The sequence below is a fragment of the Parathielavia appendiculata genome (genome assembly GCF_033297405.1).
Source record: "Parathielavia appendiculata strain CBS 731.68 unplaced genomic scaffold N657scaffold_14, whole genome shotgun sequence".
Lineage (NCBI taxonomy): Eukaryota > Fungi > Ascomycota > Sordariomycetes > Sordariales > Chaetomiaceae > Parathielavia > Parathielavia appendiculata.
The window spans coordinates 31,983-59,911 of NW_026944233.1; the positions used below are offsets into that span (position 1 = coordinate 31,983).

At 55.1% G+C, this 27,929-nt stretch overlaps 10 protein-coding genes across 10 annotated transcripts; 5 read left to right on the top strand and 5 right to left on the bottom strand.

Moving 5' to 3' along the window:
• Positions 1 to 1,647: 1,647 nt before the first annotated feature.
• On the top strand, positions 1,648 to 2,600 carry N657DRAFT_578838 (polysaccharide lyase family 3 protein; the record flags this gene model as incomplete). The annotated part of the gene is made up of 5 exons (XM_062789349.1): positions 1,648 to 1,843; positions 1,930 to 2,084; positions 2,150 to 2,248; positions 2,299 to 2,352; positions 2,424 to 2,600. The coding sequence occupies 5 exons, from the start codon at positions 1,648 to 1,650 to the stop codon at positions 2,598 to 2,600; spliced, it is 681 nt and encodes a 226-aa protein (XP_062644525.1).
• Positions 2,601 to 3,044: 444 nt separating this feature from the next.
• N657DRAFT_692652 (acid protease) lies at positions 3,045 to 5,356 on the bottom strand (the record flags this gene model as incomplete). The annotated part of the gene is made up of 5 exons (XM_062797173.1): positions 5,128 to 5,356; positions 4,693 to 5,070; positions 4,492 to 4,631; positions 3,903 to 4,413; positions 3,045 to 3,837 (listed from the first exon to the last, which is right to left on the bottom strand). The coding sequence occupies exons 1-5, from the start codon at positions 5,229 to 5,231 to the stop codon at positions 3,045 to 3,047; spliced, it is 1,926 nt and encodes a 641-aa protein (XP_062644526.1). The 5' UTR covers positions 5,232 to 5,356.
• A 421-nt stretch (positions 5,357 to 5,777) lies between these two features.
• On the top strand, positions 5,778 to 7,618 carry N657DRAFT_648535 (uncharacterized protein). Its single transcript, XM_062793537.1, has 4 exons — positions 5,778 to 5,949; positions 6,011 to 6,602; positions 6,678 to 6,770; positions 6,845 to 7,618. The coding sequence occupies exons 1-4, from the start codon at positions 5,877 to 5,879 to the stop codon at positions 7,554 to 7,556; spliced, it is 1,470 nt and encodes a 489-aa protein (XP_062644527.1). The 5' UTR covers positions 5,778 to 5,876; the 3' UTR covers positions 7,557 to 7,618.
• Positions 7,619 to 8,500: 882 nt separating this feature from the next.
• N657DRAFT_139219 (uncharacterized protein) lies at positions 8,501 to 8,805 on the bottom strand. The gene has a single exon (XM_062785924.1). The coding sequence runs from the start codon at positions 8,766 to 8,768 to the stop codon at positions 8,601 to 8,603; it is 168 nt and encodes a 55-aa protein (XP_062644528.1). The 5' UTR covers positions 8,769 to 8,805; the 3' UTR covers positions 8,501 to 8,600.
• A 5,262-nt stretch (positions 8,806 to 14,067) lies between these two features.
• On the top strand, positions 14,068 to 15,264 carry N657DRAFT_673885 (uncharacterized protein). Its single transcript, XM_062795711.1, has 2 exons — positions 14,068 to 14,534; positions 14,586 to 15,264. Coding segments are annotated over exons 1-2 (339 nt in total). The 5' UTR covers positions 14,068 to 14,533; the 3' UTR covers positions 14,924 to 15,264.
• On the top strand, positions 14,930 to 16,410 carry N657DRAFT_636174 (uncharacterized protein; the record flags this gene model as incomplete). The annotated part of the gene is made up of 3 exons (XM_062791403.1): positions 14,930 to 15,264; positions 15,473 to 15,907; positions 16,251 to 16,410. 3 exons carry the CDS (start codon positions 14,930 to 14,932, stop codon positions 16,408 to 16,410), a joined length of 930 nt encoding a protein of 309 aa, XP_062644530.1.
• Positions 16,411 to 18,355: 1,945 nt separating this feature from the next.
• N657DRAFT_658135 (mitochondrial carrier) lies at positions 18,356 to 19,524 on the top strand (the record flags this gene model as incomplete). The annotated part of the gene is made up of 4 exons (XM_062794864.1): positions 18,356 to 18,477; positions 18,581 to 19,000; positions 19,053 to 19,385; positions 19,473 to 19,524. The coding sequence occupies 4 exons, from the start codon at positions 18,356 to 18,358 to the stop codon at positions 19,522 to 19,524; spliced, it is 927 nt and encodes a 308-aa protein (XP_062644531.1).
• Positions 19,525 to 19,999: 475 nt separating this feature from the next.
• On the bottom strand, positions 20,000 to 22,321 carry N657DRAFT_648543 (MFS general substrate transporter). Its single transcript, XM_062793538.1, has one exon. The coding sequence runs from the start codon at positions 21,977 to 21,979 to the stop codon at positions 20,198 to 20,200; it is 1,782 nt and encodes a 593-aa protein (XP_062644532.1). The 5' UTR covers positions 21,980 to 22,321; the 3' UTR covers positions 20,000 to 20,197.
• Positions 22,322 to 22,403: 82 nt separating this feature from the next.
• N657DRAFT_665839 (MFS general substrate transporter) lies at positions 22,404 to 24,412 on the bottom strand. Its single transcript, XM_062795310.1, has 3 exons — positions 23,905 to 24,412; positions 23,838 to 23,852; positions 22,404 to 23,781 (listed from the first exon to the last, which is right to left on the bottom strand). Exons 1-3 carry the CDS (start codon positions 24,154 to 24,156, stop codon positions 22,600 to 22,602), a joined length of 1,449 nt encoding a protein of 482 aa, XP_062644533.1. The 5' UTR covers positions 24,157 to 24,412; the 3' UTR covers positions 22,404 to 22,599.
• A 1,557-nt stretch (positions 24,413 to 25,969) lies between these two features.
• Positions 25,970 to 27,618, bottom strand: N657DRAFT_683251 (phosphoglycerate mutase-like protein; the record flags this gene model as incomplete). The annotated part of the gene is made up of 2 exons (XM_062796555.1): positions 25,970 to 27,173; positions 27,227 to 27,618. 2 exons carry the CDS (start codon positions 27,616 to 27,618, stop codon positions 25,970 to 25,972), a joined length of 1,596 nt encoding a protein of 531 aa, XP_062644534.1.
• Between the last annotated feature and the right edge of the window lie 311 nt (positions 27,619 to 27,929).

The window sequence follows — 27,929 nt, forward strand, 5'->3', positions numbered from 1 at the left end:
CGTCGTGCAACGAAGCGGTCTGGCCAGTTCTTTCCGACGTGTCGCGCACCGCGTTTCTGTGACGAATCTCAAAGCCCCAACTTCTGAAAGGGACTCCTGAAGGTTATACTTGACAACGGGGTGAGGTTCGGTGAAGCCAAAGGGTTCACAACAAGCACCGTCCAAGGGTACTGACAATCTTGCACTTGAGTTGCGTACTGGAGAACTCCCAGAGTCCTCCAGGACGGGTGACTATATACTAGATGCATTTGGTTGCTCTCTCGTGCTCTCTAGAGCCACCTAGAGCCAATGCTCTATGGTGCTCTCGAGAGCCTCTTAGAGCGTCCTCTGATTGGCCTTGCACTGGTGCTCTCTCATGCTCCTGAGAGCTCTCTGGAGCACCTCTAGGACTCGTTCCGATTGATCCTAAGTGATTGGCTCGGAACGTCCTACGTTCCCCACTGGCTTCTGCAAGTAAGCCGCCGCTGTTGGCTCTCGTTGGTTCATTTGTGACAATTGGGTTCTCGCTCTGAAGCGGAAGGCGCCTCCTAGCAGCGCTCGTTGCCTGTAGCTACAGTACAATCGTAACCCGAAGAGGTTGTTGTCTTACATTTATGAGGTAGTCTTTCAGGACCGATGTCGCCGGACCGTATCATATGACTTCCACTAACACCACCCCTGACTTCTTCTCCGCATCACCACAACGCGGTTTCAAGTAATCCTTGCCTTAGCGTTTTTGGCAGCTTTGGCTGAACTCAAGAATTCTCAGGGGTATCAACATTGACGTCACGTTTCTGAGCCACCTTAGCACGGGTACCCGCCGCTAGCCTTGTGGATCCTGCTCGGTACTAGTAGTTTTACAATTTATCGGTCATCGGTCTTCGCTTGCAGTTCGGTTTCTGTGTACATTTCCTCTTGTCCTTTTACACCCAGGCTTCTACTTCTTGAGGCTTGATTTTGGATCCGGTAAACCGTGCGACATTCACTTTGGGACGGAGGTTGAGTAGGGCGCTTGGGAGGATGAGGTCTTGGAATTTCGGAGCGATAGCCCCCTTGCGGTGCGATGGAACCCCGCAGTCCCCCTTGACCGCAATCCCGTCCTTTGTCAACAGTGGACGGGAAAACTTAAGCCAGAGTCCCATGAGGTGCGAAGAAACTCCGGTGGGTTGCAGACACACCACGACACCAGGGTAAATCTGTGATCAACACGAGCAATACCTCGGCCAGGTTATAAGCCGAACCACACATTTAGATGCTAACCAGCAGCCAGGACCCACAGAGGCCAAGAGCCCAGCCAAGAAACATCCGAAACAAAACCCAGCATCTCGAATCGCAACATCTTGGATACTCATTGGACCGCATCAGAGCGATGCTCCATCTCAATCTTTCCGTGGTTCGAAATGGGCAACATCGCCGGGTGCCAATGCTGTTGACCGTTGTACCTGCCTGACGCAGTCCGAGATCCCCGTGGGCGATGGTGCATCGACGAATCGTCGAACATGCCGGCACTAAAAAAGTTAGGAAGAAGGCCGAGATATCCGGGTTGGTCACCACGTGTGACTTGCCAGTGTCTATAAAAGCCCATTCTTCGTTCGCAAGTTGGTGGCGGATGGTTGATCATCACCTCCGCGAATCCCACTACCTCAATCTTGACGGTCTCTCATCGCCATGCTCTTCCCGCTTGCCCTTCTCGCTGCTGCGCCTACGGCACTGGCTTGCTTGGGGTACACCGGCGGCGTGCCCAAGCCGACTGGAAATGTGGCCCTCAAGGCACCCATCTACGTTAAGGCTGGCCAGGTTTATGACGGTGGCTGGCGCAAGTTTGACAGGAACCCCAGCACCTGCAACGGTCAAGGCGAGGGAGGTATGTCTTAGCCTCCTTTCTTTTACTGCTCACCTGCTTCTCCCTGTAAGGCGCGGCCCCTGATGCTGATGGTTCACCTTACTCAGGCGAGGACGACACGGCCTTCGTTGTCGAGCGTGGCGGCACTCTCCGCAACGTGATCATCGGAAAGACCGCCGGAGAGGGTGTCTACTGCAAGGGAGGCGGCTGCAACCTCGAGTTTGTCTGGTTCGAGGACGTCTGCGAGGATGCCATCTCCATCGTAAGTGAAAACCCACTTGCTCCAAGCCGGAAGAGGGCTGTATGATCTGATTGGATTGGTATTAGAAAGACGACAGGCCGGGAGACGTGACCAACATCATCGGCGGCGGTGCCTACCACGCCTCGGACAAGGTCATTCAGCATAATGGTTGCGGACGAGTGAACGTTAGTAACCCCCCGACCCTCCATCTGAGTCTTACTGACAGCACTACCAGATCATCAATTTCTACGCCGAGGATTACGGCAAGGTCTACCGTTCGTGCGGAACTGTAAGTTGTCTACGGCTCAAAGGCTAGTGGTGTTCACGTCCGCAAGCAAGCATGCTGATAGACTTCTCCAGTGCCAGAAGTGCGCCCGCGAGGTCTACGTCGAGGGAGTCACCGCTCGCAAGGGAGGCGAGGTTGTCGGCATCACCAAGTCCAACGGCGACAAGGCCACGCTGGTCAATGTGTGCACCGACGCCAAGACCCCCTGCCAGAACTACAGCGGCCCTGGCAAGAAGGACGGCGCGTGCTAAGAGGTGGCGTACCGATATGTGTGCTGTTCACATGCCAAACACAGGCACTGAACAACGTTTTGTCCATAAGACAGCATCTTAATGATGACAAAGACTAACTGGCAGTGGTCGCGCTCATTTCAAAATTATTATTCCTACACCGCTGTGCCCTAGGGCGTGCCGGACCTTCAACAACTTACTATACAGGAAAACCGCGCCCGTGGGCCGGGTGAAAAACCCATATCGACAATCAAGGAAACGATCAGTGTGCGATCCTGCAAATACAAAGTGGGAAGGCCTCTTGGCCTTCGAAGGAAAGGGTATCAGACTGCGAACTCCAGCTCCAGCCTCTTTCAAAATTTCACTGTATCTATTTGAGGTCATTCGAGATCAGTATATAACTTTCATGACACGTCCGATAAAGTTGTTTGCCTTCGTTGACAAAGTATTTCCATCAACGAGTACCTATCTATCCTTCCCAAACATCGGATTCCTATCCACCGTCGACGTAAGCGGCGAAGGAGGAGAGTCATTCCGTCTCTCTCTCGCATCCCCACCAGCCGTACTCACAGGCGAAGGAGCCCGATCCCATGCAGAGTCTCTCCTTTGCCCGCTATTATGCTCAGCAACCTCACTGCCCGGCAGCTCAAAAATACCCTTCGGATTCTCCGCCACAGGCGATAACGGCCCAGGGCCGCGGATCTCCTTCCCATCTAGCTCCGCATCCGGCCTGACGAGCGTGTCACTCCCATCCAGCTCAGGGGTCGACGAGTTTGTCACACTCCCACTACCCCCTACCGTGCTGGATGCCCGTCTATCGTACTCGGCCGTAGACCGGGATCCGGCAGCGGACACGTCGTTCGCCGAATACGGGACTGAAGAATGCCGCGGCGTGGACCCAGACCCGGACCCGTGTCGCGTCGACGGGGAGTTGAATACGGGCCCCTTGAGGACAGCTTCACTGGGAGGGGGCTCTCGCCCCGCCACGGCGAAGGCCGCGCCGAGCCACTTGCGGCGCTTGCGCAGGATGATGATTGTTGCGACGAGCGCGACGAGGGCTACGCAGCCGATGACGATGCCGGCTATGGCACCGCCGCTTAGGCCGGAGCTTCCAGAGGAGTTCAATGCGCCGTCGCCATTTGGATCTGCCGAGGTCGAGTCCTTGGGCGAGATGAGCACGATGCTCTCTTGGGCGCCCTGGTTCCATGTGCAGGCGGATACGTTGAAAACTCTGCGCTCGTAGTCGACGGAGAGGTACCTGGGGGAAAGCTTAGTTGAATAACGCCTTTTGATGCAGGAGGGAAGCCAGGTTAATAGGCTCACGCTTCTTGTAGAAAGGTTCGTCCAAGCGTGTACTGCGCCGAGCTGTTGGCCCGTCTCAAGGGGAAATAATGACTGGTGTTTTTCACAAGAGGGTACTCTGCCGTGAGGTCGAACGCGGCGTAAGGGAGGACGATGGTCACGGTTTCTCCCCCTGATCTCACGTCGGAGAGCCTGAAGGACACTTGGGCATCTGAGTCAAGCAGCTTGTTCCGGTGCGTTTCATTGACCAGATATAATCCGGATTCGCTGTCCAGTGTCAGCCCGAACGCCTCCTCGAAAGCATCACAGACTTCGGCTGGGAGCCAGAGGTTGGGGTCTGTCGAGTCGATCATGATGTCGATGGAGTCAGAGAGGAGAGTGGCCGAATGGGAACCGCTATAACTGATCGACTGGAGGACGACGACCAAATCCCGCGTGATGTCGTCCGCCATGGAAAAGGAGACCGGGTGCTCTCCGAAACGTGATGTGTCGTATCCGCCGAAAATCAATTGGCCGTACACCTGCTTTAGACCTATTCGGAATTACATGTATCCAGACGTGGTTAATCAAGGGCGACTTTTCTTTCAATACCGGGTGTCTAGGTACTTACGATACTTGGCTCCCGCGGTATAGCTCCAACTCAAGCTTGGAATCTTATTCTGGTCCTTCAAGGAGGTGAAGAACGACGGGGTCGAGTGGTTTCTCAATGAGCTGAAGTTCAGGGGCTGGTTGTTGATGCCAAAGATACCGCTATTTGCATCCAGTCAGAATCAGCTATCCAAAAAGGCGAGAGAAGTGAGAAGCTACATACAGATAGAAAGGCTCGGGTGTTGCGATTCCGCCGACGGTCTGGTTGTCCAAGGCGGGCCCTGTGAGCCCGATGCCCAGGCGCTCGAAGCCGAACTGCACTCTCTGCTCGTACCCAAGATTCGCTTCGAGACCGACGCCGTTCTGGTTGATGCCGTAAAGACCCACATCCTGCCAGCTCGACGAGTCACTGTGGTTGAACAGACCGCCCCTGGCCACGGCGCAATTGGGAGGTACCGTTTCGAACACTGAGGTCGAACATGCTTCCTCTCCGAAAGGGACGAGTGAAAAGGGGGAAGCAGTCGAGACGAGCACCCTGACAGACTGTTCTGGGTTGCCCACGCGAAGATCAAACGTGCTCCATGGACCGTCATTGCCTTCGCTATTTCCTTGGTCAGCCGTCTGGCATTTCGAGTCTAGACTGGAAGATTTGATTTACAAGAACTGGCTTGCGGGTATCACAAGAGCCTTTGGCTCAGTATCTTGTGAATAAGACCCTGGGATGAAAGCAGCAGCTGCCCACAGTATCGCATAGGGACGCATCTTGGGCTGACAAAATTAACATGAAACATGAAAATGGTACGTTCCAGTCATGGACTTGAAGTTTGAACGCGTCTTCCCGGGCTTCCCACGTGTGAGCACTTCATTTTCGAGTTAGTGAACCAGGGGACTACATTTCGCATCCAAGTCCTTGGAAAGGAAGAGGCTCGCCACGGCTCTTACAGCATGGCTGATGACAGGGGTGGAAACCAAGACTTCGGCCGTGAGACGTCACCCCGCAGCACAACACGCCCAAATAGGAATCAGATCATATCCAAGTGACCAATGGGGCAACCGATAACCCTATATTCCTGCCTTTTATGGCTTTCCGATGGCGTGCCTGCATTGTCAACCTTCCGCGTCATTGCCAATCGAGCAATAGGATGTTGTCGCAAAACAGGGCATGTATGAGTTGGAAAACAAGGACCGCACGAGGCGGCAGCCACTTGCGGTGCCTTACAACGAAGCAATGGAATGACAGAACTAAATGAATCCCTCCCCTACTGGGAGCCGCCATTCATGAGGGGACTTCATTTTTCTGCCAAAGATTAATTTTTTTCAATCGTTCGGTTTGATTGCTGCAGTTCGCCCGTTCCCGAGTCACCACAGTATTGTTGGCATTGCTGGCAAGACTCAGACGTCGCAACCATGTTGTCCATCGTGGCAATGGTAATTCCCCTGGGGCTCCTTCTGCGAACCGCTAGCGGAACCCGAGAGCATGGTTCGTAACCGATGGTCGTCCGCAGCTTAGTGAGAATGAGAGAAATGACCGGGGCTCCTAGATAAACATACGACCTCGACTTATGTTGGTGTATCCACCATCGTGGACTATGTCACGGTCATTGAAACGAAGACATCCACTCATTGGGTCGACGTGAGCATCAACAGCACGGTTATAAACACCGTAACCCTGTGCTCGACGGAGATTGAGACGAAAACGCTCACGGAAACAATCACTGAGGAGAAAACAACAACCATCACCAACACCACGACGACCACCGTCACTGACACGGCCTCGGTAACACTCACAGAGACAGACACCAAAACAACCACGGCTGTTGAGACAGTTAACAGCACCACAACCACCACCGCCATTGATACCGACTCGGTAACACTTACAGAGACGGACTACACGACAACCACGGCTATCGAAACAGCCAACAGCACCACGACAACTACAGACACGGCTACCGTGACAAGCACGGCCACCGACACAGACTCGGTGACGCTCACGGAGACGAAGACAACTGGAACTACCACAACCACGACCGACACAACGGCAGTCACTGAAACCGACTCGGTGACCATTTCAACCACGACCACTCGTACCATCTTCTCCACCACCTACGACCCGTGCCCGAAGTCATGCAGCATGTACGTCTCCCTCCCTGCTTTGTCATCCAAACCAAAATCAAATGCATAAGGTGTTCTAACAAGAACTTCTGCTAGCTCTGCCGACACCGTCCGGCTCTTCTTCTGGCCCACCGACAGGCCATTCACCTACCCCTCTACCCACGTCCACCCAACCTTCGGCTACACCTTGTAAGTCCCTCTCTCTATCTTCTCGACCTGGTACAAGACCGACATCCACTAACCCCTATGCCTCTTAACCACAGCACCTCCCCGTCGGTGTACATGCTCATCCCAACAGCCGTCGGCACCAACATAGCCAGCGCAACCGTGGGGCCGTCCACCACAAGCTGGCTCCTCCCGCTCCAGCTGCACGAGGTATCCACCATCGCGGCTGGCAACGCGACCCGGCAGCTTACCCTCAGCGACCTGCGCACCGACTGCCCGCAGAACGTCGCCGTCGCCGATCCGACCGCCATCGCCGAGCTCGACCCGCGCTGCAACCCCGTGCTGGCGGCGCCGAGCCAGGTCCGCTCGTGGGCCTATCCGTGCAATGCCTGTGGGCGGTTCGGCATGTTTGATCCGCCGTATGCGGTCCCGACTTTGACGGGGAGACTGGTCGAGACGACATCGACTTTGACTTCGACGCTGACCTTTGTGACGCCCACGGTGACGCCGCCGACGGCACCTTCTTCGGCAGCCGAATCGTCGGTTGTTGTTACGACTACTAGGATCAGTACTGGTGTTGTGGAGAGTGCTACAGGTGCGCCTGGGTCGAGCGGTGGTAGTGTTGGGCTCAGTAGTGTGCTGGGAGTGACTCCTGATGAGGGTGCCAGTGTTACGGGCGATGTGCCTAGCTCGAGTCTTGGTGCTACGTCGAGTGTTGTGGCGACAGCTGCTGGTTCGAGGCCTGGTTTGGGAGGAGAGCTGGGCATGTGGCTGGTTCCCGTTCTGGGTACTGTTATTCTGATGGTATGACTGTGAGCTTGGATAAGGTAGACGTTCATGAGGTACTTCTTTTTGAATAGGGTTTGTGCAGGATAATAGTAATCGATATACCAATCATGGATTGTGCTTGATTATCGTCACCTTGCGAAATTTACCAGTGGACAACAGCAGTGAACATCTGAGTCTCTTCTCCGTCTTGGCTTGGGCTTTCAACTTAAGCTTGCAGATGATCACCTCCTTCCAATGGAATAAGATCCGCCTGATTTGGCCGCTGCGTACAAGTGTAGGTATTTGGTCGAGGTCTGTCCGACATAAGTCATGAAGCGACCCTCACACGCTCAGAGTATATCACAGACATTCTCCAAGAAAGGTTATTGGCAGTGGCTGTGCTGTAGTACTAACCCGGTGCCTTCCGGGACTCCTAGAGGCCGAGCTAACATGCCTTTCACATATTCCCTTGGGCAGCAAGTTTGAATGGCCGGAGCTAGGTGGCACTTGAAATAGTTGAAATAAGGTGTCCATAAGTTCAAATTCAGCCATATAGTTACGGTACCTACAGGTAGCCAGATACATCCCAGCAAGCTGCCTCCTTATTGATATTCCAAAGCGTCATCATTGACACAAGCTCAAAGTCCTTCAATCCCATGCCTCTATCTCTCATTTCATAACCGGGGAGCGAGTCAGTGGCCGAAGTCGGAGTCAAGGATTTCGCTTGGTGGGTTGGTGACGGCACTTGATATAACAACCCATCCGACATTTCAAAGTCAGCAAGTTGAACAGCCGTGAGCACAGTGAACGGAAATGGAATGTCTCTTGGAGCCCTAGGGCTTGACCTACGGGCCATATGAGAACTGCTTGCCAGTACTGTAGACATCAAGGGCTCTGGCCCTGGTCTTGTCCTCGGTCTTGGGTGTTACACTGGATCTCCCGTTATAGAAAGCTCGAGAAGACGCAAACAAGGAGGCGGAGAGCCATTGCTTGCGCGAGTGCTCCAGTTCTCGGGTGTGCTTCTGTCAGGTTTTAGATAAATGCTACGCGGGTATAAATCATCACCTGGCTCATTCCATTGTAGGTTTACAGTTTGGACATCACGCATTCTGCAGACAGAGGAGAACCATGGACAAGCCAAGACTCTAGCCGGGGTAAGTTGCAAAATAAGAGAGAAAGGAAAATAGAGAATAGAAAGAAAAGAAAGTGCAGGAACTGGATGAAGTCAGAGGGATGAGACAGCGGGCAGGTCATGCCAACGATGGAACACTTATATGACAAAGATGAATCTATTACTTACTCCATGAGCATAATGTAGTAGGTAAAGGTTCACGGATGCCGTCAAGCCAGTGAGAGGCGGGTAAATGGCGCAGCAGGGCTCGCGGCTTAAGGAAGACGTCAATTGTGAAGAAGTCAAGGAGATGTTGGAGGAGTCCGACAGTCAAAGCAGCGGTAAGAAGGATTCGCAAGAAGGGATTCGATGCATGCTGCCTTTATATGCACAACCTGTGGGAGAATGGCATCAGAAAGGATTCCGAGTTCTCTGTAGCTGACACCGGTGCCAAAGCCTGCCCGCTTCCGTGTACCTTACTATCACGGCCGCGGTATCTGGACAGACATGGTTTCGCCCTGGCGTCATGGGTCAAGCTCCACCCTGTTTCAATAGACGGCTGTCGTTTTCTTAAAAGCATGGTAACTGTGACATGACAGTTGCTTCGACTTTCGACTGGCCAGAAGTTGCCATTGAAAAAAATGTTCGGGAGACATCGAGATGGAGGAAGGCCAATCAGCAAACAGTTTGGACTGCGGCCGGCCACCGCGGCGATCAACTGCTGTGGTTCATGCACTCCCAGCACTCCGAGAACTCCCCGATCCCCCTCCACGATTGTCTGCTGGCCCGCCAAGATTTAGCAGTCTCGAATCAGACCCGCCTGCTTCTAGGAAACCCCACTTTGCCGCAATGTTGAACCAATTCGAAGTGAGGAAAGACTGGAAATTTCACGCGTCGGGTAATCCAGTATTTGGCAGCAATTGTCCACATGAGCTTCGCAGGGCATTTCGTGCAGCTCGTCAGTTGTTGATGTACACGCACCCTGTGCACATCCATCTCTCCCTCCACAGCTCCACTCAACCCCTTTTTTGAGTTCACTTATCCTGGAGGACCCTCTGCTGCCACGTTACCGTTGCGCTCAAGCGCTGGGGTTGTGATCGCAATCATCTCCACACCTCCCATCACTTCCATGCGCCCCCCCGGCTAACGCGCCGCCTTGCCGCGACGGCACGTACCGCAAGAGCATCCTAGCGTTTGACGCGGACTTGCTAGCCCCAAATAGGCGATCTGAGAACGAGGGAGGTTTGTGCACTTGTGAGCCGTGACAAAGTCAATGAGGCGCTCGATGCGGACGGCGCGTACCGCAAGAGCATCGCTTGACGCGTGAGACTTCGCTTGCCCTAAGCCAAAACAGCAAAAGATCTGCGTAAGTGCCAGAACATTTGAAACCACACAATTTTTCTATTGCAAATGGATTATCAGTACGAGATACGACCCCCTTCGTTCTCAATGACCATTTGCAGCCGTCTAGGCATTGAGTGCGCAAGCCTGCGAAGAAAATCAGGGTGCACGGCCTCCCTGTTGGACAGCAACAGTTACAGGCTCGAATAGGCATAGACCAACCAGGTGATATTGCATCAATTGAGGCACAAGATAAAGCTTGAATTGGCTGTCTGAACAGTGCGTCATGTGGGTGTGTTTCTTATAAGAACCGAGGGCTTCGGGACGCTCGCTTGTTGGGGTGACGAGTCTTCCACGTTTACTGCATTGGGCAACAGTGCCCAGCCCCTGAATCTGCCAAGGAGCCAGTTCAGTTCAACACTCCCAAGCCTCCCGAATAACTTGCTTAAGCCTCGCCCGCGAAAGGCCCTGAATATCGTAGTGTTTTTCAATCCAATTTTTCATCCAAGCCCGTACATTTTCAATGGCGCTTGAATCTCGGCTTCGAGCTGGCATATAATAACCTCAATTCCCAGCGCTGCAAGCAGTCTCCTAGTTGGACGGGCATCGTTATCTTGCTGGAAAACAAGGCCACCGTTTTCCTCGCAAAATGTATGGACCAAAAGGGACAGTAAACTGCTGATACTTCTCAGCAGTAATACCGTCATACTCTTCTCCTAGAAGAAGGAAGGACCTCTGGTCTCTCCTGCAGAAGACCCCGATATCCAGCTATGAGGCTTGGTTCTTATTAGCGCCGACGTCTCTGGATCCTCCGTATCGTAGATGGTAATCCATTGCTTCCACATTGGGTTGTAAGTTGCCCACGTCTCGTCATAAATGAGCACCCGTTCCCAATCTTCAGGACGGGGACGCAATGATAGTTGCTCGTATTGAAGGCAAGACGGTCAGCCTTGTGGCGATCTTCATGGTAGACTCGCCGTGGTCGTATTGCCCTTGTGTAGCCGATGGACCGTAACGTAATCGTGATGGCATGCTCCCCGTAGAGCTCAAAGCCAGGGATGTAATACCGCAAATCAACCCATGGCAGCTTGCGGTGGAGGAGGTCGGCACGAAGGAATTCGACAAGGACGGTCTTGTCAGGTGTCTTGATATTTGGCTTACAGCCGTGGTCGCATTTTCGTGGGGTGAGCGGCCAGTTACGGCATCTGGCGCTTGGTGGACTGTCATGCCAGTAACCTGGGCCATCTTTAAGTAGTCCCACTTACAGTGCTTGCGCAGGGCTCGGATTTCGATCTTTTCGTCGCGCGTAAGAAGTTTTGAATGCCGTAAGCCTCGAAGAACTGGGCCAAGTGGCCGGACCTGGCCCTGTGTATGAAGACGGTAAAATCGCTGGGCTGCAGGTGTGGCGTGGAGATCTTCGTTGTGGTTAATCAGGGCGCTGATTTGCGTAGCTGGGTTAAATACGGTCGGTTCGCTTGCTTGCTGGCTGTTTTACGCGACGTAGATGCGGTAGTGGCCGGTGGACTCGGCGTCTGGGCTGCAGTTTACCCTAAGATGTTTTCCTATAGAAACTGCTAGGAGGGTGGCCTTGGTGGAAAGTGTCAGTGACGCGAAAAAAATACTAGACCTAAATGGGGCGAAGTCTCGCACTAGGATTATTTACCCCGGAGGGGGCGTATCAACAACACGCCATCGTACAGTACTTATCGTGTGAGAGGCAGCCATTCGTTGCCGGCGTTTTCCCAAACTGCACGTACGTGTATTGTGTATTCCCGTCACGGCTCACGAACCTCATCTCTTCCAAAGTGAGGTGAGATTCACCATGCAACAGCTGTTTCAGACAATTGCTCGTGTTGGACATCGCAGATCGTCATTGGCCAGCGTCCTTGCCCTCAACGTGGTTCAACACCACGCGCAGGATGCCATATGCCGAAGTCACGCCCAAAACCTGACTACCACAATACGGATTTGAGCAACTGAACAGCCACTAGCAGGGCGTTGATAGGCTGGAATGCTTAAGGTAGTGGTTGTTGAGTTGGTTGTAACGCGACTCACCGACGTAAGTGAGACGCTGGGGCAGGGGCATTGGGCAACCTACATTACTTCAACGTCAGCGGTGAGGACTCGAATCGCTGACGAACTATGTCGAGACTTCTGCCATAAGAACCCTAACCTTATCAACACACGCGTTCCCTTTTCCCAATCCGTAACCCATTTTCGCCGCGCATTTGTATTGCCCAATTCCGTCACGCATCCAGTTTGTTGCCCATTGCGCTGGCGACTTTGACTACTTTCACGGCTCCACACATCATGCAGGGCCTCTCTTTTTACTGTGTATGTGGGCTTTCATGACCCCCCACAGACGCCTTCGCTGCATTTGCTCATGTGTGAGCCTGTCAGAGCCATTGTGGGCCATGGACAATGGTTTTGTCGTCCCCCGAGCCTGACCTGTATTGGACTCCTTTCTGGCCGAGTCGCTCGACAAGGGATTGGCTGACGGCAGACAAGCGCCACGCAGGCACGCATTGCGTCAAGGTATGGCCCGGACAGGATACCTACTGGATTGAGCTCATCATAACCAAGATGTTCCAACCAAATCAGGCTGGTGGCATTGCTTCCGAACCTGGAACGGATCGACATGGTGATGCTCTCTATCATGTCATAGTGGTCAGCTCGTCCTGATAAACATCAGCACAGGCAGAAAGGGAACAACACGTACGGTCGGTAGTATCATATAGCAAATGGGTACCGTAGCTCCCACCATCCGTCAGGCGCAAGCAATAAGATTGGGGTCCTAGCATCGAAGATTCTCAAGCTCAAATACAAGGTTTTAGCTAGGTGAACACTGAAAAACCCCAACGGTAATCGGGTAGGACCTTGGGTAAATCCATTGATGTTGGGTGAAGTTGGGTTTTGGAACGGTTGAGGATCGCCGAGGTAGTTTTTAGCACGATCCCATCGCTGTGTACACAATAGTTGCTTGAGAAGGAAACGAGGAACGCTGTGCCACAGGACCGCATGCACTCCCAAGCATGTGACTACCGCATAATCGCAGCCTAATGAATGGCTCGATAGACAAGAAGGGAGAAGGGTGTAAAGACCGCCACCAGACAACAAAGTCCACTTTGCATAACCGGCGACGCTTGGTTATTTCACTCATTTTTCAATGTCGTCTCTACCTACATAGCAATGGCTAGATACCAATTTGCTTGCCTTTGGTAGAGAATATCGAGGTGTTGATCCGAGTAAGTAGCTCTGAAGTTAACCCCCTGATTTTACTAACCTACCTCTAGTCTATCTTCACCGATGAATCGTCTTGCCAAAACAATTCAAGCAGCCCGACGACTTGGGTCTTCCGGTTTCCCTCTCAAAAATGGGATAAGGACTTCGTCAATATGCAGAGCCATGGCAAAGGCACTATTTCGAACATGGTTTGGGGGGGGGATCTGGAAAGGGGGGAGGACTGACCTCGTCGTCATGGAACGTGACTACAACCCACCGGCAAAAGGGGGATATACCTCTTGAAGCTATCAAAAGGCCTTGCAACAGGGCCTTCTCCCAATTTACGATGGTACAAGGAACTTTCAGCTGGATAATGCTCGGGTGCACACTTCAGCATCCTCGACCGAGTGGCTCCAGAACTCCGCAATTGAGGTCCTCGAAGACTGGCCTGCTCACAGTCCAGATCTTAACCCAGTTGAGCATATGTGGGCTCTGTTGAAACGGAAAATGACGCAGGAATATCCACATATCTGGTCCCTCAAGAAAAACCAGCTGGATGTTGCTGAGTTTACCCGATGTCTTCGGCGTTGTTGGTGGTCGATTGACCAAGCTCAGATTGACAGGCTGATCGACTCGATGCCCCGGCGATTGGCTGCAGTCAAGAAAGCCAGGGGTTAATGTACAAAATGTTAATAGATGGGACCAAAGTTTCAAACTGCATATATTTGTATTGCTAGAAATTAAGTTGATGCAACGTTATCGCAGGATAGATGTCTTGGTTATGATGTCCAAAAATGGTGTGGCGGGGATGGTTGATGCGGGTCTCGCAGACTTTTGAACCCCCACTGTACAGATGTACCTTGAACATCACAAGCTCCAACCGAATCTCGCTTCCTGGCAACATGTCTGCCAGTTGGGGTTCTGCGCTCCAGACAAGGCTTTGTGACGATTGCAAAGGAATTCGCTTCCATGATAAGGCTTCCGGTGGTTTCGTGAGGTTGTCCAAGGAGGGCACGCCTACCCTGAAGTACAGAAAAATCAGGGGTTTTCACGAGCCCCCTGATGAACCAACACAGAACTATTTTGTCACCCAGTTTTCCTCGGCTGGAGGAGTCGGCAGCAGTGGGGTACGCCTTCTGTGGCTTCCTCCGCTCTGCGGTCTTGCAAGCAGGTATCGAAGAGCTAGAGAACCGAGGAGAGGTTGCTAAATGCCTGTTATGAATGGGGTCCGCGCCGAGATGGCGAGGTGAAAGGACGAGAAGGGCTTCACGCGTTGACGGCGGAACTTCGAGATGCCAACGTCCAGGGAATTGGTGTCCTTCGCTTTGACGTTTACTCTCGGAATAGTAAGGACCTCCCACGAACCTCGAATTGGCAGCGCTGACGACGAAATTTAGTGGCCACAGCGAACTGGTTAGGTATACACAACCGCCCTCTAGCGGAGGCGCTCGGCCCTGGAAACGTGCCATTCATCAAAGACACTGTCGAATTCTGTGCGTCGGACTGTCATACGCCGGCGGACATCTCCTTCCTTCCCACCAGACTGCTCGATGTTGGAGCAGATTCCTCTTCACATCCGCGCCTCATCAAAACAGCAGAATCCATCACGGCGCCCATCCAATATGCTACCCTCATTTACTGCTGGGGGGACAAAGTCGATGCTGCTGCTCAGACGAAGACAGAACTGTCCAACCCACCCGGGAGGCTGCGCGCTATTCCCACGAGTAGCATGTAAGCCGTCATGCAAGACGCAGTCGCAGTCTGTGGGGCTCTTTCGGTCTGTTACCTCTGGATGGATACACTCTGTATCATCCAAGACCTAGCGGATTTAAGCAACTGGGAAAGAGAGAGCGAGCAGATTGGCCAGGTCTTCCAGAACGCCTACTTTCCCATCTGCACTGTGCCCATGACCAACTGCCACCAAAATTTCCTCGATCGCCGCCAGCACGCGTTCGATTTTGACATCCAGTCCTCGCTCCACCCGCTCGCCAGGAGCGCATTCACCTTGCTTTACACCGGCCTCCCTGATGACCATTGGGATCTCGACTCCCCTGCCATCGATCTCCAAAATTCGCTGTAGAACGAGCGCGGATGGGTTCCCCAAGAGCCAGAGCTTTCTACCAGGCCTTTTCGGCCGGCACATGGTGCGCTTTGAGTGCGGCACGTTATGCCGAGTGTCGGAAAACGGCGGGAGACCTCGCTGGAGGCCTGGCGTGAACTGGCGCCGCGCAGCATTGGCCAAACAGCAACTTGAACTCCCGAAGTTACTGTACTTTGCGTTCAGGATGTTTGTGCGTGATAACGCTGCGCGCAAGCTGTCGTCCAAGTCAGATCGGCTGCTCGCTCTGTCCGGCATCGCGAGGCACGTGTCTGACCTGACCAGGGACAAGTATCTCGTTGGACTGCGGAAAGAGGGCCTCTATTCCGCCCTGCTGTGGTATCCCAGCAAGGCCAGGCAAAGTCTGGCGGAGCGTCTTGCTCCTCTTCGGACCTCGTCTGGTTCGGGCGCGCCCCCATGGTCTTGGGTCTCTCAGCCAGGCAGATGCTTCGACTACGGGGCCGACCTCGCTCCGCGCGAGTATCACCTGCGTCCAGAGTATAGAGACACTGATGGATGGACCGCATTGAAGGGCGCCGGGCTGAATCCGTTCGGAGAGGTGGAGAGTGGCAGGATACGGCTTCGAAGTAAGATGCTGACTATACCGACGGACCTGGAAATGTATCGCCGGATCTGGAGCGGGAGCATTCCAGGTTCTGGGGAGCCGCTCTTTGGCTGGTATACCAACACTAGACCAGCGTGGCATGTTGCGTTCTAGACGACACCAGTGCTCCCCAAGAGCAAGAGCTAGGACACTGAACATGTTGCACTTATCCAGCTCGTGCTGTCTCAAAGAGACGGACATCGGCAGTATGGACTACTCAGTCATTACATGACGGAAGAGGACGGCAAAGGGCAGTATGACGAACGGGAAGGTGAAGACACTGGAGGAAGATCCAAGTGATGATGGGACTGGGAGCGATCTGAGCCAACGCAGTTTATCAAAAGCTGAATTTGCCTCTAGGCTCTACACCTGGCGGCGAAAACAGGACGGCAAAGCAGATGACAGTGACGAGTATGGCGAACTCGAGGATGAAGACGAGGATGAGAAATATGCTGAAAATGCGGATGAAGTGTCTAAAAGAGGGATGGGTATGGGGGTGCGAGGACTCCAGCCGAGGTAGTTCCTCAGAAGATGAGACGGACGGCTTGAAGACTCGGGCGGCGGTTACGTCTCGGCTTATTACTGTGTTTGTTGCAACAATGAGGGCCACAACCGACGTGCTTGGGGTCTTATCCTCCATCGGGCAAAAAAGGTCGGGGAGGATTATCGAGTGGGTGTATTCCTCGTCGGCCGGGAGGGACACAACTTTTTCGAGGATGTGCAGATCCGAACTGTCGACACAATCTGATGCAAAGGAGAAGAGAGCGTTGACATCTCGGGCAATGTTCCATCTCTATAGCTTCTTTTCCTTTCCACGCCCTAAGCTTGTCATAGGTACAGTCCCATTATTAGCAAGACATTGGCGCATCTCAAAAGAGCAAGGCATGGACCGGCCAAGTGCGCAAACACCTTGTCTCCGGTGAGTTGGGCAAAAGCACAACAGCATTAGCAGAGACGCCGCAACATGGTGGGGTTTTAAAAAGTCTCGCTGTAATCCGTAGACGCAACCGGTGATTGACGGTGTTGCAACAGCCCTTGCGATTCTGTGGACGCCGCGGATGGATCGAAGGGACAAATCTACCTACCCAGGCTGACGCAGAACTGGAGTTGAGCTATCACATAGTACGTTATCTAAAGTAATCGCTATTGTTAGTTGATGTGGCCTATGACCAGAACTCGACCTGTCAATTGGGACGGGAGTAGTTGATGGTGCTGGGGAAAAATCACGGAGTACGCGTATTCTACGAAGTTCTCTGGCGTGGACGTGTCGAAAAGCGCGGCGGAGAGACAACAGCCGAGGGACGTGCCGTGAAGCCAGCGGCATCTGTGAGCTGTCAGCACAACTGCACAAGTATTTCTGGCAGCCAATGAGCTGTGAACGCTCCGCATGAGTCAGCCAAGCACATGCATCAGGGGACGGATCTGACAGGTCGGCTAAGCCGGGCGTATCATAGATAACCTCGATGCGATGGCGGCCGAGCTGTGTGTATCGTACGAGACAGTACATCCGTTTGGGGCTGGGCGGTTTGGCGACGAGGCTATGAATGAGGCCTTGGAATATAAGGCTGTCGGTGAGTATAGTTCGACGGCGCTTTCGCTTCACTCGAAGCTCATCTCGTCGTCCAATACACTTCGTCCACTGCCACCTTTGCGCCGCTTGCTGTGTCGGCCGACCCAACACGGTCGAGACCTGGGATCGCCCTTCCTTGCCTCCGCCGCCAACTTCGAGCTGCCAACAACTTGACCGGCCTACGCGAGCACCTGGTCCCCTTATTGGGAATATGGAACAGCCCACGCATAGGCGTGAGGAAGGAGCTGAAGCTGCTTGTTGCAGTGTGTTCGATATCTTGAAATACTTTGGGGAGATGCTGTCCAGGCTTTGTGATTGACGGGGCTGGGGACGGTGGGGCCACGCCGAGCGGATACAGGGAGTCGCCAAGGGACAGCCACCGCAGCCCTTACCGCGCCAAGAACAGCACGGCGGGGCGGAAAGCAATGCCGAGTATGACAATGCTGTGGGTTTCACGTAAATCTCAATCAAGGGGCAGGGAAAGAAGACCAGAGTACCTTCTGAGTCGGGACCAAACTACATTCTGAGAAACGATTCTTGGGAACCTGGAGGTTCGAAGGATGATTCATAGTCGGTTGTTGTTGTTGAAGACAGATGCGCGGGCTTTGCCAAGCGAGGCAAAGAAACAATCTCGATTTCAGGCTGTGGCCCGTGCATCGCCGCGTCTCCGTAGCCGCCGGGATTTACCGGACAATTTTTTTCCAGTCGCATTTTCCGAACTTTGAGCCACCTCCTACCTCTCCTTCTCCAAAAAGGCTCATTGCCAACCAACCACACCCGAAACCTCTCACCAGGTTCAATCGACGCCCTCTCTTGACCCTCGCGATTCCGACGAGCGTCAAGAAATCACTCCACTCAGTTTCTTTGTTTCTTTAATATCACAACAACAGACACAATGGCCACCAAAGCGGACGCGCCGAAGGCGCAGCTCACTGGCTTCCAGCTGTACTCGAGATTCGCCCTTGCCGGCGCGGTCTGCTGCTCCGTCACTCACGGTGCCCTGACCCCCGTTGATGTGTACGTTCCCTATTCTCGCGGCCCGTAGTCGCGAGCGCGCGCCCTTGAGATACACCGCGGCACTATCGAGAACACCGACGGCTAACGCTCCGACTTCACACAGCGTCAAGACCCGCATCCAGCTCGACCCCGTCACCTACAACAATGGCATGATCGGCGGCTTCAAGAAGGTCATCCAGGCCGAGGGCGCCGGTGCCCTGCTTACCGGCGTCGGCCCTACCTTCGCCGGCTACTTCCTCCAGGGCGCCTTCAAGTTCGGCGGTTACGAGTTCTTCAAGCAACAATTCATCAACAACCTCGGCTACGACACGGCCTCCAAGTACCGGACAGGTGTCTACCTTGCCTCGGCCGCCGCCGCCGAGTTCATTGCCGATATTGCCCTCTGCCCCCTCGAGGCCACCCGTATCCGTCTCGTGTCGCAGCCCACCTACGCCAGCGGTCTCGTCAGCGGCTTCGGCAAGATGCTCACCACTGAGGGCATCGGTGCCTTCTACGCCGGTTTCGGCCCTATCCTTTTCAAGCAGTAAGTTCCGCTTAGACCCGCTCGCGCCTGCCGAGACTCACACCTTGTGCAGGATCCCCTACACCATGACCAAATTCGTCGTTTACGAGAAGGTCGCCGAGGGCATCTACAGCGTTTTCCCCAAGAAGGACATGTCGGACGGCCTCCAGACCGTTGTCAACCTTGGTAGCGGTCTCACCGCTGGTTTCGCTGCTGCCCTCGTTTCTCAGCCTGCCGACACCATGCTCAGCAAGATCAACAAGACCCCCGGCCTTCCCGGTGAGGGCACCACCTCCCGTCTGATCAAGATCGCCAAGGAGCTCGGCTTTAAGGGCTCTTTCTCGGGCGTCGGGGCCCGTCTCTTCATGGTCGGCACTCTCACTGCCTTCCAGTTCGCCATCTATGGGTATGTGTTTTACCCCCATCCACGCATTCCTCTGTGCTTCTCATTTCCCTACCTTTCCTGAATCACCAAAACTGACGACGGGCGCAGTGACTTGAAGAAGGCCCTTGGTGCGGTCGGCGGCGTGGAGATTGGCAAATAAATGCAGCCACGGGGTTCTGTCTGTGGTATTAATGACGAGAAAAGGCTTGGGAGGTTGAAATAGGAGGTGTTTTGTGGCCGGTTCGGCGATCTGTGGCCATCCGGTGCGGCCAGCACTATTGCGGAACGACACGCCGTGCAAGCTTGCCCCTTCTGGCTCGCGAATGACAAACGGTATGACGGACGGATATCTCGGGAATCCTACCATTTTGGGCAGATTTCTCGGGAGAAAACGACACATTTTCTTATGTCTGCAAACTCTTGGGCGGGATCTGGTTCTGGTTGTCTCGGGCGTGGATGCTTCACATAGAGCATAGAGCGCTTGCGCAAAAGCGCATCCTGCCAGAGGGTTGGCTGTATAATATGTCCAAAATGCATCCTTATAGCAATACTGTACATACGGTATAATGAGTGAGGGCCATCGTGATGTTCGCGTAGATGCAGAAAGCCAGAGCCGCGAGACCATATAGTTCAGCCTCACAAAGGCGGTCCCCCTTGGAACGTGAGGTATCCATCCGAAATGGTCATGGGCTTGCTATAATCATGCTGCCTTGCCCCTATCGTACATTACTGCCTAGGGACCGAGTACCACAGAGCAAAAGCACACACAAGAACACCTGCTCATACTGTCTTTGAACGAGTAAACATCTAGAGGCTTCGCCACAAATGCCAGTCTACACCACAATGCCCCTCTGCGCCCAACCATTCCTCCCCTTCCACGCCCACAGGACCAGCCCGCAGGCAATCCATACACTAGCCGCCATGGCCCAAAACGCAGGCGCATAGCACTCCTGTCCATAGCACAGATTCTCCTCCTCCCCACCCCTGCCACTACCACCACCTGACGAGGCCTCCCTCTTCGCACCAGCCTGATACACAGCCGAGTAGACCAAGCCCCACAGCGTGGCACCCAGTGCGGGGAACATGGCGACGATGCCCCAGTTGGTGGCAAAGTTCTCGACGCCCCAGATGACGGTGATGATGATGGGCGTCAGGCTGAAGACGGCGCCGTAGCCGGCGCCTACCAGGCCGGATACGAGCCAAAAGCGGTCGCCGTGGTTCTGGACCAGGCCCGATGCCAGCCCGGTCAGGCCCAAGGAGAGAAGGAGAGCGAAGGCGAGGAGGAAGGTGACACGGGATACGGAGAGTCTGCCGTTGCTGCCGAGGAGTCCACGGGAGGGAGTGATTTGGATGTGCCGGGCTTTGGGGCTCGGGGCAAGCAGGTCGGTCAGGGTGCCGGTTAGAAGGCGGGCGGCGGTGCTGGTTATGCCGACGATGGAGACGTGGGTTGCGGTTGAGGTGGGTTTGCCTTCGTAGTGGAGTGTCGGCGGGTACAGAGACTTGATGACGGTGCCCATGTTGTTGATGAAAGCTTCGCCGGGCCCGATCATGAAGAAGAAGCCGAGGGCGAAGCACCACATGGTGTGGTCGGTTAGAAAACGGCGGGTCTCGGCGTTGAGCACCCACTGCTTCTTCAGCAGGGCTTCCTCCTCTGCGGGGTCCTTGGTGTTGGCGTCCTCCAGCTGGTCGAACGGATCGCCTCTTTCGATTGCCCCATAGCCGTTTTCCGATCTTCCGGGCGTGAACATGGCGCTCCCATCTAGTAGTCCGCTCCTCTCCAGCTCCTCCACCGCTTCTTCAATCAAATCCTCCTCGTCGACAATCTTGAGCCCCAACGCCCCAGCAACACCGACCGCCACTAGCAACACGGCAAGAAACACAAAGAACCTAACCACATCCACCTCCCCTTCCTCGGTGCTGGCGTCACGACTCGCAAACAACCGACTGCCCACCTGGCTCAACCACATGCCGCTCAACCCAAACGCCGCGATGGGTACAGCAACCGCCAAGCCCCTATGCTTTCCCCTCCCAAAATTCTTCGCGCACGTCGCCACGGCACTCATGTACATACTGCACGTGCCGATCCCAATCGCCACAAACGCGAGCACCATCAACACATACCACCGCCTCTCCTCCTCTTCCCCCTTCCAGTCCCCCCCACCCACCGGAGGCATCCTCCCCACAACCTCCTTCGCCCGCTCATACCCAACCGCAGCAGCGCTATACCCAGCCCCAAACATGCCTGCCGCCAGCAGGCTCAGCAGCGCCGGCCCGGCCCGATCACACAGGTATCCCAGCAGGGGCACCGGGACGTACATGGCTATGGACGCGGCGCTGGCCAGGCCGTTGACGCGGAACTGCGAGTAGTGCAGGCGCGACTGGAAGGTGGCGCCGTAGAGGGAAAAGATGGTGATGGAGCCCGCGCAGAGGGCGGATACCAGCGCCGAGAGGAGGGAGGTGGTTCGGAGGAAGCGGAGGGACCGGGAGCGGAGGGAGGCCGTCGGGCTGAGGGTTGACGGGGTTGATGGTGGCGAGGTTGGGCGGAGGAGTGGGGAAGTTTCGGGGGAGGAATCGGCGGCGCCCGGGGTGCCCGGGCGGTTTGGGAAGGGGGCCATTTTCTGCGATGGCGTAAGGTGGTGAGGGCGATGGTCTCGGGAGCGGTCGGGGCCTGTTGGGTCGGATTGGGGTTGGGGATCGGCCGGGAGGCCGTTTATAAGGGACGTTAATCAGAAAAGACGGTTTGCATTTCCACGGAGATATGGGGCCGTCAATTGATACGGGCAGGCACGCGGGTGTAGTACCCCGATTGCGTAGAATGTTCTCGGATTCGAAAGGTAGGAAGTCGGACGCTCGTGACAAGATGGGAGTCATGCGGATGCAGGAACCCGAGATGACCTCAGCGGGTCTGTGCATGCTTCCAGTACCAAGGCCAAGGCTCCACTCAGCCCCGAAGTGCACTCATTCAGCGCCAAGACAATGGAAAATCTCAACAACGCCGGCCTCAACTCTGATCTTGCTGCCAGGCTAGGGTACGGTAACCGTCACTGATTTGCTGTTGACTTCAGTTTGTACCAAAGGTAGAATCCAAGATTACCGGCACCTTCATGACCTCGGCTTCTATAAACATTTGCGTACCTCAACAATGCTCCCATTGGACTCAGTTCTCCGTCTCGCCGAGCTAAGAACAAACAGCTTGGAGCAGCACCAGTATGTACATCCGTCTATCATAATTAGATCACCCGGTCTTAGCCCGCGACCTCCCCGTCAGCCACCCAACTGCCTTTTTAAAATCATCACCAACCCTCTCATCATTATCCCTCGCCTTCTCCAACCCGCCCATCCTCAAACCGCCAGGTAGCATCCACCACATCAACAGGATGAACACCAAGATGGCCAAGCAAATCGGCTGCAGCACCTCGACGCCCTTGCTCTGCGCAATGGCCCCGACCGCGAAGGGAAACAGCGCGGCGCCGCCACCGCCAAACGCCGCGGCAAACCCAATGGCCGACACATGGTAGTCGCTGGGCAGGAGCTTCGTGGCAGCCACGATGGCGGCCGGGAACAGCGGGCCCAGGAAAAAGCCGAGGAAGGTGACAAAGGTGGTCGAGGCGGCAAAGTTGGGCACCAGCCAGTACAGCAGCTGCAGCGCGACCGACAGCAGCAGGTACACAGTGATGGCCAGCTTCTCGCCGATGCGGCCCGTCACGAACCCGAGCACGACCCGGCCGACCGTCAGGCCGAGCCAGAAGAAGGTTGCCGTCAGCCCCGCCAGGAACGGCTCGGCGTCCCGCACCTTGAGCATGAAAGTCACGATCCACCCGCCCAGCGACACCTCGGCGCCGACATAACCCAGCAAGAACATGGCCACCAGCCACACGACGGGCGAGCGCAGTACCGTCCGCGTTGTCGTCCTCTTGCCCCCCGTGCTAGCCATGTGCATCTCGCGATGCACCTTGCCCGTGGCGCGCCAGAAGGCCGGCACGAGCAGGAAGAAGGCCAGCCCGTCAAGGCCAATCATGACGTAGTAAAACGTGTACCACTCCAGCCCGCCGCGGGTGACCATGGCGGTAGCGATGAGCGGGCCGATGGTGGCGCCCAGACCGTAAGCGCCATGCAGGAAGCCCAGCAGTTCGTTGGCGCGGTGCATGTTGCCGATCCAGGCGTTCCAGGCCGAGTCCTCGATGCCGTTGCCGAAGCCGGTGAATAGGAGGACGATGGGAAGGGCTGGGTAAGGAGGGTGGAAGACTAGCGGGATGATGCCCACCAGCCGGGAGACAGGGCCTAGGATGGCGACGCCGAGCTGGCCGAAATGGTGGTGAATCAAATTGTTGAGAGCCGCGGCCAGGACGTACCCCACGAAGGGGGAGAGGAAGACGAGGGAGACCACGGTGTAAGATATGTGGTAGTAGGATTCGATCTGGTGCCATGGTGAGTACACGCTGACTGGTAAATAAGCATCTCGGCCGAACCTACATAGGGAAGCAGGGCCTGTTGAGTGGTTAGCGTTTTACTTCTTTGAAGACAACAGGGGTCAACATACGCCGACAGCACCGTCTGTCATGCCCATCAGGATGAAACAATAGAGGGTTGAGAAGAAGCGAAGGACGTTGCCGGTGGTCCCATTCCAACGCTGAAGCTGGGCCGGGGGAGGGGACGGGTTCCCGGACTCCTCGTCGGTGACATCTTGGGTGGTCTCGGCCTTCTCTTGGTCTGCGATGCAGCCATCATGGTTGCTGCCGTGTGAGCTGATGTGCTTAATCTTGGTCACGGGCTCGGGGCCGGGAGTTGCCATGCTGAAACGGGTGGAGTAGCGACAGTGGGCGTGGAGTGTGGAATCTGATGCTCATTTGTTTCGAGAGTTGACAGCTGAAGGATCGTCGAGAGAGTACTCTTTCTTATAGATGCTCATCAGTGTCCCCCGTGCCTCTCGAAACCCCGGTTGACAATGCCTGCTGTAAAGGGCGTACCGATTGCTCATCAAGGCCGGGGTCCGGATGCATTCACTATACACACAACGAGCGGTCAGGGCAGTGGGAACTACCCAGCGTTGCCCCGTCGATCGACTGATGATGAAAAAGTATCCGAAGAAAAAGCGAAACGTGCAGCGGGGAGGGCCATGATGAAAAGGGCATACCGCATGGTGTGTTCCATTTTACAGTCGGGTGTGGGTCGTTATTCCCGATGATGGACGAGGATGGATGCCAAGATGCATCCAAAGCATTCTGACGACAGCGTCATCAGCGTTTTCTGCCATTTCATCAATTTTCGACAGGCGCAGTTCGATTCCGAGGCTTAGCCGTCCGGGCCGGGTCTGCCGCCCCCGTGAACGGCACCTCCGCACCAACTCCGCATGCGCCCCGCAAAGCGACCTTCGTGCCGACAGCCATGCTTCGAGCCACATGACCTGCCTCAATTTTCGCCCACCTCCGCAATGTCGCATCTGTCCTTTTCGTCGGCCCGGCTTCTGCCCTATGAAACATCATGACGGTGGACGCGGGAATCACATTGGGTATTTTTGTCCGACAACATAAACCAACTTGAACATTACAGTGATATACATTTGCAAACCCAAGTCGTCGACAGCCCTCACAATCCATCTTGAATCGGAAACTCCGCTCCGCTCCGCTCTCCGGCACAACGCTCCACCGAGCCCGGTTCCGAGTCGTCGGCCCGACACTTCTTGCTCCAACCTCTCGATGCTACATTTTACTGAGTGATCAATATACCCACCGGCGTAGTATCTGTTGCTCTGAAATGTATACTACGCCAGTAGCCAACTTTCACAGTTTCACCTCAGGAGCAAGGAACTGTGGAGCATGCCCTGGGCCGGCGGACACCAGTCATACGGTGGCCCGAGACTCAATCAACAGAACTCGTGCTGACTGTTTTCAATCGAGTGAGCTGAATCGGAGACCCGAGTTGACGACCGTCTGAGTTGGCGCCATGTTCCCGATATCACCAGTACCACAGTGACTGGGGCGGCTCTGATACAGGATGTCCCGTCTCGGTCCTCTGCCCATACGGTATCTCCAGCATGCAGTGATTAGGTTCGAATTTTAATGTGCCCGCTCCCAGGACTCACGCCCTGCCCCTCACATCGGCTTCCCCGCTCGCTGGGTGTCCCGCCGTGCCACAAACCAGCCTCGCCAATGGAAGGGAGTGCCAACACCGAACTAGTTCGCGGCGCAGCATCGCAAGACATGATGCTCTGCTTCTTCAACAAAAAAAGTTGACGACTGGCTGAGGGCTGCCTTGTTAAAACGCAGTCAACCACCAAAGCCGTCACTTTCAGCATCATCACAACAGCGAGAACGGATACGGAGGCATTGATTGCATGTCATTAGAGAGTATATTCCCAAAGAATACTAACTAGCGTAGGAGTCGCAAGTTATCACAGGGTAAGTAAGAGTCCAACTCGTGTGAGAACCAGCCCGTCCGGCTCGAGAGACGATCGCCAACCCCTTGCTGCCAACCCACGCGAACATTACGATTATAGCCACCGCATCCCGCCCTGCCGTCATGTCAAAATACCCTCACAAGGTGGCGGACGGCGAGGCCGGATGCCAAACCTGAACCTCCACTCCCCAGTCACTCCCCAACCAAACTCAAACCAGTAATCCAATGGCGAGGGCGAGCGCAATCGCCACCGCTGCGCCGCTCACGCCGAGAATACCGCCCAAATTCTCCTGGTCGCCCCCGACGACGGTCGAGGCACAGAACTTGGGCCCGCCCTTGCAGAGGTTGCACCATTGATTCGCGTCCCGAACGCCGACAATCCGCATCGCCTCACTGAAGTGCTTGAAATGCATCGTCGACTGATTGCCAAAGAGGGGCACGGGGACCACCTGGGCGGAAGGACCCGTGCTGGGCCGATAGAGGACGCGGACGTAGAGCTCCTCGGGAGACGGGCAAAAGGCGTGGTCATCGCCCTGATGGTTGCTTGCCGGGAATGACTTGAGGGGCACCTGGTGGAGCGGCACGTTGTTGTAAGAGCCGGCCTTTTCATTGCCAATACCGTCAATGCTGCCGCCATCGTAGCTGCGGCGTCCAAAAGGGCCGCGGGAGATGGAGCCCTGCTCACTGCGGTCATTTCCACCAAAGTTGTTATTAGAGGATTTGTCGTTGTTGCAAGAGCCGAGGTCGCAGGAGTTGCTGTCGCAGGAATTGCTGTTGCAGGAGTGGTCGTCGCAGCAGCCGGCGTTGTTGTAAGAATCATGGTTGCTGGAAGAATCGAGGTGACCGTAACGGTCGGCCAGGGTCGAATCCACAGAGAATAGCTCAAAGATCAGCGCCGCTCCGGGCTCGGGGAGCCGTGAGAACTCTGCGCCGTCGGGGTTTGCGAGAGCGAAAAAGGCCAGGAACGGCTCATGCGAGGTGAAGGCCAGGTTCAACTTGTTGTGCTTGCCACACGACTTAACGTTTTCGGAAAACTGACTGAAGACCCTTGTTGCAAGCGTGCGGGCGGCGATGCATGAGGACTTGTCGTCTTCACCTTGGGGTCCAGTCGTGGGGGCAGCGTGTTTGAGAACCTGCTCGAGCCAGGCGAGTTCCCGCAGCTGCTCCAGATCGCCGCGAGTGATGAGCGAATGAGACTGCCCGTCGTGATTCCAACGGTATGCAGCGTACTCGTACAATTCGTGGGCGTGGTAGAAATTGCACTGCGAGGGAGAGAAGGCATCGCAGAAGATCTTGTCCCACAGGCCGGTGTAGAACCCCTTGGTTTGCTGGTAAGTCAAGTCCGCCGCGGGGTTGCCGGGAAACGCTTGCAGTGACTCTTGGTGCTTCTTGCACGTGTGATGGCCATGGCTCCTAAAACCAACGGTTGTTAGCGACACTTCCCTGGCCAACGGATCGTCACATACCAGATTGCGTCTTGGTCATAATGGGGCGAAATGGTCCTGACGTTGGGGTACTGGTAGCCACACAGAGGGTAATTCAGAATCGAGTCGTTGCCTGTCTGGATGTATTCCGGGATGCCAAGGTCGCAGGTCGTGTATGGCCATGGAGGATAGAGTCCCTGCATGAATGCGAGGGCACTGGCCGCGGAGCATTCGTCCGTAGACGACTCGACATAGAGCTGTGAGTTATCGATCGCCTTCGATTGGATGCCGACAAGGCCGACGAAGTCCTCATGGCGTGAGGGACGAACATAGCGGTTGCGGAAGGCCGCTCCCTGGTCATACAGCTGGTGTGCACCCAGCGCCGTGAGTTTGGCGTGGTCCGATACTGCGAGCGGTATGTGGTCACCGTGCATAACCTAGGAGGACGATGACCACACGAGCTCGGTGTTGGGCTCGGCCATCGCTCGATGTTGAGGCTCGGCCAGTGGTCGTTGTTGGGGCAAGGCCAGCGTGGCTGGTGTCAAGAGGGCGAGGATTGTTGAAATGGCGGCCATGAATTCGAATGGCCAGGTCGGCGTGTGGTAAAGTCTCGTGGTGATAAGTGATGGAAGAAGTATTATGAAGCGGGCACAAAAGAGTGTGTGGTTGTGGAGAAGAAGATGATGATGATCGTGCTGACGGGAGTTTGGGAGAGAAAAGAGGAACAGGACGGGCGAGACAGAAA